At 37.2% G+C, this 15,842-nt stretch overlaps 1 protein-coding gene across 1 annotated transcript; it reads left to right on the top strand.

Annotated features, from left to right (window-relative positions):
• Positions 1–5,883: 5,883 nt before the first annotated feature.
• LOC110884807 (acetyl-coenzyme A carboxylase carboxyl transferase subunit alpha, chloroplastic) lies at positions 5,884–15,529 on the top strand. Its single transcript, XM_022132520.2, has 11 exons — positions 5,884–6,362; positions 7,930–8,299; positions 8,376–8,450; positions 10,962–11,069; positions 11,171–11,331; positions 11,922–12,036; positions 12,121–12,275; positions 12,770–12,821; positions 12,910–12,978; positions 14,417–14,494; positions 14,740–15,529. The coding sequence occupies exons 2-11, from the start codon at positions 7,967–7,969 to the stop codon at positions 15,505–15,507; spliced, it is 1,914 nt and encodes a 637-aa protein (XP_021988212.1). The 5' UTR covers positions 5,884–6,362; positions 7,930–7,966; the 3' UTR covers positions 15,508–15,529.
• Positions 15,530–15,842: the final 313 nt, after the last annotated feature.

Below are 15,842 nucleotides of genomic sequence, written 5' to 3'. Positions count from 1 at the left end.
TCTAAACCCGCTAATTGTTTATCGTGTTTATCGTTTAACTAATTACAAGATATCCAAAGACCAAATCTAAGCTGTTGTCACAAATATGCACCAACATGGTTGTTTGTTACGAATGAAGTGTATAGATGATATCTTGGGAAGTCAAATCAACAAAGCATGGTTGCCATTACGATACAAGTTCCTGTTACATGTTCTTATTCAGTGTTTGAGAAATCGACGAGGTGGTTATGATATGGCAAGTAACGACTTGGTAGGGTTGATGGTCGTTTCGGTATTGAAAGAATCGTTCAGTATTTCAAAGTATATCTTCGCAAACATGAAGGAGAATCTGGTTAGAACAGGTGCTAATGTAACAAGTTTTGGATGTATCCGAGATTCCTGCAAATAATCATGAACGTGCAACATCCTAACCTTCCAAAGGCTGACAATGATGTTCTAAAGATTGATGTGATGATAGAGCATTCGTTGAAGATATTCAGAGGTGTAGCTGCTAAAAGATACATGGAAAGTACGCCACCTCGAAGGATGTTTGGTGCATTAAGGGAAAAGAATTATGTTGCTCTCGCGAATGATAAATGGCATCATGATAACAGCCAATCTGACAATGAAGAACCAAAGTTAAAGAAGATGATTGAAGATACGTTTGGACGAAAGAAGTTGAAGATTTTTGGTGATTATGACGATGAAAGTGATAACGATGGAGGTGATGACGAAGTTGGTGATGGTGGTGATGGTGGTAATGTTGGTGCAAGTGGCGCAGTGTTCCTAGTGGTGAAAATGCTGAATCTGATTCAGATGACAATCCACCTGAATCAGGATATGAACACTACTTCGACGAGCGTGGTGTTAGGCAAGTTCGAAGGATTCGTACCGATCAAGATGAAGATTATGTTCCATCGGACACAGAGGCAGAACGACTGAAAAAGAAGAAAACAGATGTTCGTAGAAAGAAAAAGATGAAGACGACGATTGGAACATCTTCAGCAGAGCCTAAAGCTGCACAACATGAAACTATTACCAAACCTGTTCATGAAGCTAACGTCAACCTTGAGTTTGCCTTCACGGCAGAGGAAACTAAAGCAATGATGGCCTCACCTTCAACAGCAACTGAACCACCTCCAGTGGCTACAACTGCAGCTGAAACACCTGTTGTGACACCACCAGCTGAACCACAACATGGAACTTCCTCTATTCATCAACATTGATCTGCAACTCATCAGCGAAGTTCAGAGCGCTGTGGCAAATTTTTCTCAGAAATGGCGCAGGATGAAAAGGTAGAATTTCTGTTTTCGCAATTACAAGCTGCTGCATGTCAGATAAATAGGCATTCGGAGTTTATGACTTCTACTCGAAGCACTGTGATTACGTAACAGTTGGAAATTAATAAGTTGAAGGCAACTGTTGAAAGACAGCAAGCAGAAATTACAGAGTTGAGAGGTGAAAATGAACGACTGAAAGCTGTTGATGCTCAACGAGCAGCGCAATTGTTACAGATGTGGGCAGCAAACAATGCTCGTGGCATTGAATTGAATAGAGTGAAGGAACAAAGTATATCTGTGCAATGATCTACAGATCGACTGGTTGAAAGGCATAATTATATGAAAGAATGTTACAACAGCAGGAACACCACACTGGTGGATGGTTTCAATTCCATTAAGGATGCCTTTGAGCTGAGAAGAAAGAGGGTTAACATATTATGGTCGGATCGATGCAAGGAACAAGAAATTCAACGCAAGCGTGACCATGCTAGTGAAGACCCAGGAAATCCTGATACATCAGCCTCCTCTGAACAACAAGGAGCCTCTGCATCAACTCAGATTGTGGTTTATAGGCATCTGCAGATCGGGACCGCTCCAGGCACCTCAGGTGGATCCAAAGAAGAACTGGAAAAGCTGGAAAGTGGTCATATTGGTGAAGGCTCTACAACTGGTGAGAATGTAGTGCCAAGCTCAGCTGATATTGCTTTACAAGTGTGTCCTGTTGTTACTCGTGAAGACTTAGAAGACGAAGAGTTCATTTCTGAGATGACAGATGAACAGATTTTGGCTTTAACAGATATGCAAGTAGTTGATGACGCTACTATTGACGAGACTCCCAATGAGCCTGAAGTAGCAAACTTAGATGGTCTTGACGAGATAGTGTTTGAAGGAGATGCGGAAAGGTCGAAATACGTGAGACAAGACGGTACAGAATTTAATCCATTTGATGAAGACTGGTTGAAAGATAACATGGATGAGATCAACGACAAGTTGAAGAATCGTGATTCATCAGATGTTCCAACTGATTCTTTTGAAGAATGGAGTAAGAATTTTTTGTCAAAGACTACAAAGCCAGCTCCTTCTATTGTACAAGTTGATTATATGAAGTACGAGAAAGTTCGTCCTCAGGGGAGAATTCTAAGCTGGATGTTCGTAAAAGACATTCATTGCATTGCCATAAAGCGAGAACATGGAATTCAATACTTCAAGTCGCTTCTTAGCATTCTTACCTTACCGTTTTATGATGTGGCAGCGTTAGCGAAGCTGGAGTTAATAAACCGATCAAATTATGAAGGTGCTAAGTTATTCACTCGCAAGTTAAGGATTGAACGAAGAAGAGGTTGGAAAGACGAATTGTACAAGCCGCAGTTTCCTATGCATGAACAGATTAAGTATACATTGGATCCAACAACTAACACTGCTCGGTACAGGCTCGTGTACAAACCCGTGAAGGTTTTGGATAAGATTCCGCTCATGCCAATGAAACAAGACATCCTTGAGAACATGGCTCTTTGGTGTTACGATTCGGATACGCATGAAGCAGTCATCGTCTTCGGGAATGATGAAGAAAGCTTCCGCATCCTCGATTCGATGTGGATCGTCAACTTGTCTGCTGCTGATATCAACAAGTTATTTCGTCACGACATCTTTTATGAAGACAAGGACGCACATCAAGCTCTACTATTTCAACACATCGCTTGTTTTTGCTATTATCGCGGGATTCACGCTGGAAGCTCGTGGTCTGAAGCAGATCACTAGGAACGAAGATTGAAGACCAAGCAACAGCCAAGGGGGAGTTTGTTGGTGTAGTTTTTGTGTCTGTCTCTTGTTCTTGTTACGTCTGTAATGTACGATCTTTGTTTATCGTGTCTATATGTTTTGGTCGAGTCGACCAAGTCAAGATATCCTCCTATCTTGACTTGGTACGACATTGTCAATGTAATGTTTTGTAAGACAGATGCATGTATGCAATCTGTGATGCGTTTGTTTCTATCTTTGTTGTTCCTGTCTTTTGTCTGCACTTACTGTCTGCATGCAGCCTACCCACGAAGAACCTATTCTTCGTGGGATAACACCTTCACGAAAGACCTACTTCTTGGGGGATAGTTGTTCGTTGGTTTAGTCAACGAAGAACCTGGTTCTTCGTGGGCCATAGTCTTTCGTGAGCCCAGTAACATTCTTCGTAATGTTACTGGGCATGGATGGGCCTATATATAGGCAGCAAATGTTTCACAGAACAGCCAAGAGAGCAGTGAGAGTTTGTCCAAACATTGTGTGTATGAGTTTGTACTTGTTCTCTTCAGATTAATCAAGATAGTAAATCTTTGGTTACTTGTGTGTGTTATACTTTGCTTTGGTTGCATTCTTACGTGGATTCCGCACTCGTAAGTGTGTTCTAACAACAGGGAAGTAGGTTTCTTGATCCTCCAAGTGGACCTACACCGGGTTAAAAAAAATTATACCACAGATTCCCTTCATTGGTATCAGAGCCGATGCTCACCACATGCAACTCGAAATGGTCTTTTTCACAGCGGTATAATAAGTCACAAACTTTAAAAGTCTAAAGTTTTTGATTTATTTTATTTTGGGCAATATATATTTTGGTTGTATTTTTAATTTTTAATATTTAGTTGACCAAAGCTTGCCAAAACAAACCTTTGGTTATGTTAAATATGTAAATCGGGCCTGACCTTGTGGTTGTGTTTTATGTTTGGTTTTGTTTATGGTTTTGGACCATTTTGCGGCTCAAAGTTGTAATAGACTAGTTTATGGTTTAGACCCATTTTGTGGTTCAAAGTTGTAATAGATAGGGTGTTGATGCATATTATGTGGATGCGACTCGGTTCGGTTCGACTCGGTTAGTTTTGGCTCAAGCCCGACGTCGCGACATTCCTCCGTCGTGCGTCCCAGAGATCGACACGCGAAGCACGAAGAGCCGCAAGATATATCACCATGACATCACCATGATGATGTCATGATGATTTCATGTAATTTAACCACATGCATGCAACATGAAGAATTGTAGAATCTGCCATGAATGTCTCGCACAATCCATGTCTATTGGGCCAACCATCAGATTATGTGTTATTGGGCCTGTCCTTTGTGGACTATAACTTCATGTCTACGAAGACTTATTGCTACGAACCCTTCATGTTGGACGAAGAGTCCATGTTAGACGAAGAGTGAAGGGTTCGTGGGAGTCTCCTCCTTCATTTTGGACGAAGACTTCAAGTCACGGACCGTCAAAGCGTTCGTGATTCCTCCTCTTGGCGACGAAGACTCCATTGCCGAACACCCTATGCTGCCACGAAGAGTGACTCTTCGTGGGCTTCCTTATGGTTCGTGGCCCAGTTCACTTTTCGTAGAGGTGTTGTTTTTGTTTGTCTATTTAAACAGCTTGCTGGTCACAGAAGCAAGGTAGACACGAGAGAACACAGATAGAAAACACAGTGAGTTTGAGAGCATCATCTTCTGTAATCTTGTAAACAAACTTTACTGGTTATAACATTTGAAGCTTTAAACATTGTATCTTGTGGGTATACTCGTGTTCATTGCTCGGTTTAACTTACCGGTTGGATTCTGCACAACCGAGTTTATCATATAACAAGGATTAGGTTACTAGATCCTCCGCTAGTGGACCTACATAGGGTTTCTGTCTTTATTATGTTTATTTGTTAAATATTGTTGATACGAAGAGTTGTAGAAAACCCGAAGCAAAACTGAATGCCAAAAAGAGTCTTGGAGTTAGTGGAAGTCGCTCAAGACAACAAGATGCACTGAAGTCTATCCTTATGGTTGTTTTGTGTGTTGTGACCGTGACCCCTTTGATCTTGCTACTTGGCTCTAGCAAGATCATAAACATGCCCATATGATTTACATATTCATTTTTGCTATTATGGATGTCTTTAATAAATGTTATTAGTCACATCAACCTAATACCAAAACACATTCTTAAGAAAAAAGGGGGTTTGACCCGAACTAAATGGGTTTGACCCGAACTATTAAACAAAAACATTAGCTATAAACATTGACAGAATCTATCCTCAATTTTACTTGATAAACTAAATGGGTTAACCCGAGAACCTGATGGGTTTGATCCGAACTGTTTAGCTAAACGGGTTCGCAGATTCGACTTGAAACTGATTTGAACCTGTTTAAGGTAAACCTAAACAAAAAAGTTTCGTATTTGGTTTATGTCGGGTTTTCGGGTAGTTTCGAAAATTAACACCCCTAGTATCTAGTAATAAATAATAGCTAAAGTTAATACTCTGTTACTCACATTATTTTGTTACATAAAGTTAGGGTGTAAGGGGCACTCCCCTAAGAGGGGAGTCCCCTCTTTTACGCTTAACCAATCCTCGTGTGCCACGTCAACTCCCCTCTTAAACTCCTCTAACACCCTAAATTGATTGCGACACTTCCCTCTTAGGTGACTTGGTTTTTTATTAAAAAAAAAAAAAAGAAAATTTTTGATTGGCCCATCTCCTCCCTCTCTCCTCCCTCTCTTCGGTGACTTCCCACCGAATTTGGTCCCCCAAATACCTCACCGCCTTGATGGCGGCACCCCTCTAATCGGTAAGGAGGTTCCCGCACGGGTCGCCGAAGGTGCCCCGATCACCCTTAATACAAATGGTTTTATTTCCTTTTTTCCCCACAACTACCAACTTTGAATTAAATTTGATAACCGTTAATTAACAAGATTCAAATTTGATTCATCAATCTGCATCAACCCTAGCTGCCGCAAATCGTCATTGTGTTGTCACCTACTCGTTTCATCAATCTCCAAAGACGATACTTGCCGAAACCCTATAATGGGCTGCTTACGGAAGTTGAAGAAGATACACACTCTTACTTTGACCATTTGGATCACAACAATTGATTTTATAAAACTACTAGTAAACCCTAATCTTCAACGGCCGAACCCTGGTCTACCCTACGCCTCGTAGCTTTACCCAACGGCCTAACTGACCATCTTCTCGATGCTGTATTTTCTTCCTATTAAATCTCTCAGTTTCTCTGTCTCCATTCGTCCGACAGTAGAACCCCATGTCTCAAAAGTGTTAAATTTCAGATCTTTATAGTCTTTTCGATTCAAATCCGCAGGTATTCATCTGGTTTTACTTGATTCTTGTAACATTTTGTGTTCTGATGTTTTTTTGGAATCTTGATTGTTGGGTCTTTCATTGGTTGATTAGGTAATCTTGTTTAAAAGACTTTTGCTTCATTTGGATATTTCAAATTCACGGGTTTGTTTAAAATCGTGAAACCGCCCATACCGGTCAATATGGTTTCATGGTCGGTTTTTCTGTTTAATGTTTGGTCGGTCGGTTTTCAAAAATTAAACTGTATCGAACGGTTTGGTTTGTGGTTCATACTGAAAACCATATGTATAAAACGGACCGCATAGTAAGATTATTCTATTTAGAAATTTTTTTATAATATTACATATACACACGCATATAAATAGATGTTTATTTTGCTTATGTTCTTGTAAGTGTTTCAAATTGGACTATACTTTGTTAAATTTATGTATTAGAGACTATCCTTACAAAGTCAAACACAATATATAGCAGTAGACAAGGAATTAAGAAATTCTTGGCTGTCTTTTTACTCCTTATGGATTTCTTTTTCTGTTAACTGCTAAAATACTATTAGTTTACAAAGATAATGTGTTAATGCTAAAAGACTATGTGCACCATGCTTATTTTTTAGCTTCTGATAACTAATATATGTGTGGCTTTGCTAAAAGACTATTTGCATATTGCTTGTTTTCTATTTGGAAGCTGTATCCAACAAAGAATGTACTCAAGAGGATAAGAACACATTGCATTTTTATTTTATATGTCATGCATTTTATAGAAAGACCCAATAAAGCTCAAACCGTGAAACTAAACCGGACCCAAACCGTTAGTAACAGTCTGTTTTAATGATCAAAACCGTTACTAATAGCTTGGCTCGTGGTTGATGAAAAAACCGTCAAAACTGGACCGTGAATACACCTAGATATTTGGTACTTTATTGTTTATGTAACCCTGTTTAATTTGCTAGAAAATAAACATAGCATGCAATCTACGCTATTTTATTATGTTGGTTTTTTTGCTAGTTAAAGTAGGTATTTTGGATATAACTAGATAATCTGGAGCTCAAATATGTATGTTTTATCATCCTAAAATAGAGTACCATGATATCAAGTTATTAAATGTTTTTTTTGTCAATTGTTATATAAGGTAGCAAACATTTATAGTATGCAGTATGCACGGAGATTGAACTAGGAGAATGTTATTCTTATTTCATTGAAATATCAGTAATAAAGTTAAAAACTATGATTATTGGTATAGATCTGTTGTTCATGTGTGGGCGATCTGTATTTTAAAGCTCAATAGATTGAAATTAGTCTGAAATGCATAAGATTTGAGTTTCATGTTATGTATATGAGGTATTTTCAGCAAAGTTCTGCAGTGAGATGTAGTTTGGGGGATTTTATGAGAAAAATAAATTTTGGACTTTGTGGGAGTTCTCCTAATACACACACATATGTATACATATATATGTGTGTGTCTCTCTCTATATATAAAATTATATATATACATAAAGCTTCCTTTATCAGTTCATCTTGATGTCTATTTCTCCATTTTTTATAGTATCTTTTACTTTTTTTCTGGTCAATTAGGGCGAGAGTTTGAAGTTATCTTCTTTTCGGTTCAAAGATGGCTTCGGCATCTCATTCTCCAGTTATATTGTCCGGGAATTTGTCTTTTGCAACTTCGGCTTCTGATCTTCTTCGAAGCTCCATTAATGGTGTACCACTAAAAACATCAGGCAGAGGGCATGTGGGCTCCAGGCAAAAGGGTTTGAATATAGTTGCAAAAGTAAGGAAAGTGAAGAAACACGAATACCCGTGGCCTCAAGATCCGGTTTCAAATGTGAAGGGTGGAGTCCTTAGTTATCTATCCCCCTTTAAGCCTTTGAAGGAAAAACCGAAGCCTGTTACGTTGGAATTCGAGAAACCGCTTATGGATTTACAGAAGAAAATCATTGATGTAAAGTTTTTAATATGATTGCTATGTAGTCATGTGTGGAGGCTCTTTAAAAAATCTTTTGTTTTTATGTTTTCAGGTGCAAAAGATTGCTAATGAAACTGGTCTTGATTTCAGCGATCAAATAATCTCTTTAGAGAACAAATATCAACAGGTAAAATAACTTTATTTTAAACTGATTTTTTATTATTGCAGCTTGTTAGTTTTTAATGTTTAGATGAACTTATTCTGCTTCTAGGTGTCTGATATTTGATCAGTTTTGGATTATAAGGTTCAGTAATTGCAGTAGAATAAGAGTAAAATAACGTTATCTAGTTACCCTTAATTCTTTTAAATTAATTTGAGTGAAATATGGTCTGTCTATTATTTAAGATTGATGGAAAATATACTTTTTGTAGATGAAAGAATGTTTTAAATATGAAGTAATTATCAATGATAAAGGTATAAAGCAAATGACGGGTCTATCTGATGGCTTGGATAGGAGTTCCCACGTATGGTTTTTCTTTAGGGCCTTATATTCATATCCGTTCGGGCTTGGTTAAAGGAGGTCGGAACGTGTGAGATGGAGGATGAATTGGCAACGTGCAGATTGAGGCGAGTGACTGGCTTTCGAATGCCGGTCTAGGAACGGGTGGTCATCAAGTGGGTTTTTTGGCGGCGGGGGTGTGGGTAGGGTGTTTGGTGGTAGTGTGTGTAGGGTGTTTGGTGAAGGTGTGAAAGGGTGCGTACAGGGGAAGGTGGGGTAGCATGGGGTGATGAATGAATGGGTGAGTGTGGTGGAGTTATTACGTGAGGAACAATGGGTTTAGGAAAAGTAAAGGTGAAGCTTGGGTGGGTTTCATCAAGGAATGAGTAGGATGTAGGTGGTCATGGTCGGCCATAAGGGAAAGACGTCTCGTCAAAAGTGACGTGACGTGAGATATACACTTTACCCGAGGTCAGGTCGTGACACTGATAGCCACGAAAATCCGTCGGATACCTGAGGAAAATTCGCCCAAGTCACATTGGAAAGCCTTTATAAGTCGGTTATAAACAGGGTGCGAACAAAGTTGTGATTGTGAAATTTAGCAAAGTTGGTGAAAGTTTCCAACTTGTATTTCAGTGGGTAAACCCAAACAAAGTGAGTGAAATTATGACTTAGCACCATCTAATATTTGTATCCTGATGTCCATAAATCACAATGAACAAAAAGGGTAACCATTTGTGTTTTGAAAGTTGACAAGAATGACATAAAGATGACATAAAAGACTTATTACAAAATATTGAAAAACGATAACGTAATAAATCAACGATGGACTCATCGGGGTGGCCGAGTCGGTTGTGCCATTGATCTAATGTTGTTGGTGATGAGAGCGGTAGGAGATGCCGATGAAGTGAGTGGATAAAGCTCCCTGAAGCTATTGTGGTGAGAAATTAGTTGGCCACTCCTGGGATCCTTCACAGTAAAACCATACGGGTCAAACTCAATAGATGTATGTGATTATCGATATCGTATTAACGTATAGAAAGAAGGTTTTTAATAATACTAGTAGTGTAAAGAATATTGTTCAATTTGTAAGTGTGGTTGGGTACGGTGTAGGTTGCATGGCCAGATCTGTGAACGGGTATAGTAGTGCCATTTCCAACAAATACGGGTTATTTAGAAAAAGACGATAAATGTGTGGAAATAATGCCAGGATTTGGAGTGTAATGTGTAGTAGCACCCGTGTCCATTTGTCATTTTGAGTCATTTGAGCCGAGATTAACCTGTTGCATCGTGTGGGCTATCTCGGTTGGGCCATAGTCAGTGTAACCTGCGAAGGGGTAGAGGGCTACGTGCAGGATTAGTCGAGGGAGGCATACTGGGCGAAGTAGGGAAGGGGTTGCGACGGGTATGGGGAAGGTGGAGGGGTCCATGTATTCGATCGAGGTTGGGAGCCATAATTTGGTTGAGTGTACTATTGATATTGTTGATGGTGACCATGACCTTGGCCCCGTTGATTCCATCCACGCCTACAGTACCCGCGACCACCCTTTATTGGGTTGTTGATTAGGTTGTTGTTGGTACCTATTTCCACCATAATATTGACTATAATTGTGACCACGATTTCCATTGGGGTTTGTGGAGGTGACAGCCAATGCCGTAGTAGGTTGTCTAGCAGATTGCCTTTGTTGTTCGCTTTAGAGCATGCCACGGGCTTCATCCCATGAGGGGCTTTGCTGGTTGATTATGGCACCAATCCCATCAAATTCTTTGGGTAGCCCCGTCACAAGTTGTAACACTAATTGGAACTCCTCGACCTCGTGGCCGGCATCACCTAATTGATTGGAAATGTCTTTTTAATTTTTGAGCATAGTCATCAAGCGAAGAACACATACCAAGAGTTAAACTACAGAATTGTTGCTCTAGGGAGCATAATCATTAGACACGTTCAATCTTCATCCAAGCGGCATGGGCCGTGATGTCCGTTTCAAGAATACGGACCAGTAAATAATCAGACACAGCGCTGAATATCCATTGTAGGACAATTGCATCGTTCTCCTTCCATTGGCTGTAGATCTTAGGAGAAAAGAAACGTAAATATGGATGGATGTGTGATCGGCAATTAGGCTTTCTTTATATTCGTTTCTTAGTTATAATGCTGTTAATCCATCATTTCTTTTCATTTTTATCTATATTTTGCAGGCTCGTAAAGAACTCTATACACATCTGACTCCAATACAACGAGTTAATATCGCACGACACCCTAACAGACCAACTTTTCTTGATCATGTATTCAACATTACTGATAAGGCAAGGCTTTATTTTTTTCTTTTGTTTTCCAATTTTTTCTGTTAAAGTTTAAAAATTTTAATTAAATTTCAAATACCCTAACTGAAATTTTATATTTACAGTTTGTTGAGCTTCATGGTGACCGGGCGGGCTATGATGATCCTGCAATAGTGACTGGAATTGGATCAATAGATGGCAGGCGATTCATGTTTATGGGTCATCAAAAGGGTAGAAATACCAAAGAGAATATTCAAAGAAACTTTGGAATGCCTACACCACATGGGTAAGATTTTGCGGTGTTTGGATGTATGATAAAAGTGATTATCTAATTATTACGTCAAGTTTGAGAAGTATTAATAGTATATATATATACCCCTCTTTTTTACCCATATTTTTATTTGTTTCGAAAAAGTGAGATTCTGATTTCTGACTATTTAAGAGTCTAAATAGTTAGTTCTATACTTGTTGCAGCAAAACTAAATTACTAAGAAAATTATAAGTACTTATTTTCCTTTCTTTTTACCCATATATTCATTGTTAATAATACTAAAAAGTAAAATTGTTCGAGTTCTATATGAGTATATGCTATGTTCAAAAAGAGATTGTAAGCAGATTGTTTTAATTTTAAGAAATATTTTTTATGGTGGATGAAAAAATACAGTAAATTCTTATATTTGAAATATGATTTTTGCTCGATAGTTCATTAGATAATTAGAAGTTGACAGTCACTCGGTTTATCATCAACTTGAAGCAATTATGATTATTCAGTTTAACATAACTTGTTTTAAATACACATGCATCAGCAATGATAAATATGTTGGTTTATAGTCCTCTGTCTATATATCATTTATCTTGATACTATGTTACTTATAGGCACCGTAAGGTTCTAAGAATGATGAACTACGCAGACCATCATGGGTTCCCCGTTGTCATATTTATTGACACTCCAGGGGCATTTGCTGACCTTAAATCAGAAGAATTAGGCCAAGTACGTAAAGATTAATTTATTATATATTATTATTATATCATCATAAGAAAGCTTAATTAAGTGGTTATTTTACTTTGTATGCAGGGTGAATCCATTGCCCAGAATTTAAGGACTATATTCGGCCTGAAGGTACCAGTTGTTTCAATTGTGACGGGTGAAGGTGGCTCTGGCGGTGCTTTAGCCGTTGTTTGTGCTAATAAATTGCTAATGCTTGAAAATGCTGTCTTATATGTTGCCAGGTGACTATTAAACTTCTCTCGTTTTATAAAAATTCAGGTTAGCACAACCATAATAATGTTTTGAAGTCTTGTTTATGTCTTTTTTGGTATTAGTAAATCAACCAGATAATTGTAGAATAAATTTATTTATACCACTTTTTACACCCCAAAAGTCAAATCTATTCGCCTATTTTTACTCAAAAGATCAAAACTTAACGTGCAATTTGGTATATATCCTTGTAAAAGTTTAAAATTGCATATATCATATATACTGACACACAAATACACATACACATACATATATATATGTAAGTATATATGTCCTAAATTCAGTAATATCAAGTGTGTGTGTGTGTATGAAACTAATCCAAAGCATACACATGAAAATGATCTCCAATATTATTTGCAAAATCGGGAGGGTTCTTTTTGCGGCATTTACTTTCTTACGTATAAGTTTTGCACTTGCTGGGGTTATAGGTTTATTCCCTAATTTTATATAATTTTGCGTGGTATAGCCCAGAAGCATGCGCAGCAATTCTGTGGAAGACTGCCAAGGCCTCCCCAAAGGTGGTCAAAAACTTCTATTTTGTCTTTGTTTGTTTATAAAATGCCGTTAAATGCTCAAAATTTATATACTTATATTTTTCATAAATAGGCAGCTGAGAAGCTCAAAATCACAGCTAATGATACTTGTAAGCTACAAATTTCTGATGGCATCATCCCTGTAAGATTCTTCCCTTATCTAATTCGATTTGATTTGGCCATTTAAATTAAAAAAAAAAGGATCCTTAAATCAAGATTTAAGATAAAATATACGTTTCTTGAAATTTTATCAATTTGAAAGATACATGTTATTTACCTTCCTCAAAACCTTTCTTTCCCAAGATATATTATGAATTATAAGTTTACAAGGAACTATGATGTTAAGTTGAGGAGACTTTGAAATATTCTAAATTTTTTTTAATAGCAAACTAGTATTAAGCCCCTGCGTTGCAACGGTTCTAATAAAACTGTGTTAAGTAGTAGCAATACTATACCATTGTCAGCGACCACCAACACCGCAAAAACTCGTAAAAACAAAATAAATAAAAACGGGGAAAAAATAACGCCGAGCAAAAAGCAGACGTAAAATCTTTGAATCACGGACGCTCGTTGCTGAGAAATTAAACCGAAACGTAAAACATAGAAAAAAATAACTAAGTCCATCCAGGACCCGCGTGTTGGACGAACTTGTCAAACGCAGAAAAATGGATGTGACGCGACAGGCCAGTTAAATGGGAAAAAAATTTACAAAAAAATGTTGAACCACACACGCACGTTGTGGTGCGTTAACTCACAAAATTTAGAACGAAACGAAAAATTTAGGAAAGATGAAAAGTATTGTGGACCAAAATTGAAAATAAAACAGACTTGGGATTAAATTGCAAAAGATGAAAAACTTTGGGTTAAAAGTAAAAAACAAAGGGTCTAAATTGTAAAATTGAAGTTATTTATTAGTTTTAGATAAAGATAAGGATAAAAATAAGTGATATCTATATATTGGTTATTAATATTAATTAATATTAATATTAAAAGAAATTTATTAAATAAATATAAATAAAATTTATGAGGTTGAAGGAGAGAATGCCATGTGTCTTAATTTGGAGTCTTTTATTATAAGTTAGGGGGTTGGTTCCGGTACAAACCATATTTATCGTACAAACCGTAAGAACAGATCCTAGCACTTAAAAAAAGTTAAATTAGCACATACCAAAACAATACATACATAAAAGTAGCACTACGAACTATATTAGCACATGAAAATTAATCAAGATAATTGATTTTAGCACATATTTGAATTATATCAGCACTTTTCTTAATCAGCACATTGAAAACAAAAGGAAGATCCAAATAAAGAATTAATTGTTTGTTCGTATATTTATAGGGAATTCAATATAATTGATATTATTTAGGATATTATTTTATCATTTCTCTATAATTGGTTGGATGCCACGTGCCACTTTTTAAATGGTTCTTACAGTTTGTATGCGAAATGTGGTTTGTATTTGATCCTACTCCTATAAGTTAGATTAGATATGTTTTTTTTTTTTTTTTTTTTTTTGTTTAAGATGAAATATCTATAAGCGGTTTGGTTTGGTTAACTTTTAAAGTGATAATTTCAGGAACCGCTTGGTGGTGCACATGCAGATCCACACTGGACCTCACAGCAAGTAAAAAAAGCCATTCTTGAGTCAATGGATGTGAGTACGAGGAAACTTTTATCTGGTTACTTGTAAACAGGTCAATCTGGATTATGGGTCAAATGGGCAGAATTGAACCTCTTAAATCGCATTACTCAGGAATTATATCATTTACTTTTAGCAGAAACTTTTGTCTTTCGGCCCTCACAAAAATTAACGATTTTGACTAATTACCAAATTTGCCAGACCTGCCTAGTTTTTAATTTCTAGCTTTATCGGTGCTTACATTATATTCGTGCGTGTAGGAGCTCCAAGAAATGGGGACAGAGGAATTATTAAGACAAAGAATGCTGAAATATCGCAAGATTGGTAGGTTTCAAGAAGGTTTGCCCGTTGACCCCGAAAAGAAAGTCAACATGAAAAGAAAAGAAGAACCAAGACCTGGACTTATTTCAGACAAGGTTTTGCAGGGTGAAGTTGATAAACTAAAAGAGCAAATTATGAAAGCAAAAGAATTATCTTCTATAGATATGGATCAAAACAGGCTGATTGAAAAACTGAAAAGAGAAATTAGTTATGAATTTTCTGAGGCAGCTAAAGCATTAGGGATCGAGGAAAAGTTAATTAGAATGCGTGAAGAATTTGCAAAAGCAGAGAACGAACAGTTGACTTCTGTTCAAATTGAGAATCTTGAGAATTTAAAGAACGAATTTAACGAGAATTTAGCATTGGCTCCTAACTATGGAAGTCTGAAGTATAAGCTAAGCTTGTTGAAGGAGGTAACCGAAGCTAAAATCTTTGCTGAAAATTACAAAAAGACCCATCCGTTGAAGGCTAAAGTCAATGAGAAGTTCAAAGAGGTTTTGGAAAAGTCAACCCTGAAAAAGAAAATGGAGAATTTGAAAGCTGAAGTTGAAAAAGCTGGGGTGTCTACATTTGAAGAATTTGATCAAGAGCTTAAAGAGAAAGTTCTAGATATTAGGGAAGAAGTTGAATATGAATTTGTTAATGCCCTTGAATCTTTTGGTGTTCATGTAACTTCAAAATTTGGTCAAAGTTCGGTGTCAGTATGATATAAACCAGTTAGGATCGGAAGCTGTCATGATTGTGCTTGTTTGTATAGATTTGACAAATCAATGAATATAAAATAAGATTAAGTGCAGCGGAAATGAAGACAAACTTTGTAAGCACAATCTAAGTGGAAAATAGTTTGATAAACAGATGCTTCTCATTAAGTTGAATGATTCAATTACAAATCAAATGATTACAAGCATGCTTACACACTAAACTCCCCCTCAGCCTGATACTCCAAGGTTGGTTGCACAAGATGAAAGGATTGGACTGGAGAAGAAGAATCCACTCAGTCAATCAAATGTAACAGTACAGGGTACTGCTCCATTTAGCATCT

This window comes from Helianthus annuus, chromosome 10 (genome assembly GCF_002127325.2).
Source record: "Helianthus annuus cultivar XRQ/B chromosome 10, HanXRQr2.0-SUNRISE, whole genome shotgun sequence".
In the NCBI taxonomy this organism is placed as follows: Eukaryota; Viridiplantae; Streptophyta; class Magnoliopsida; order Asterales; family Asteraceae; genus Helianthus; species Helianthus annuus.
This window is presented reverse-complemented; position numbering and strand designations above follow the sequence as displayed.

What these genes read in the sequence shown, in the direction of transcription:
- LOC110884807 (XM_022132520.2), top strand. Translation starts at nt 7,967, where the DNA reads ATGGCTTCGGCATCTCATTCTCCAGTTATATTGTCCGGGAATTTGTCT. An exon ending in TTTCTGATGGCATCATCCCT is followed by an intron (nt 12,979 to 14,416) that starts GTAAGATTCTTC and finishes TGATAATTTCAG; the next exon opens with GAACCGCTTGGTGGTGCACA. An exon ending in CCATTCTTGAGTCAATGGAT is followed by an intron (nt 14,495 to 14,739) that starts GTGAGTACGAGG and finishes TCGTGCGTGTAG; the next exon opens with GAGCTCCAAGAAATGGGGAC.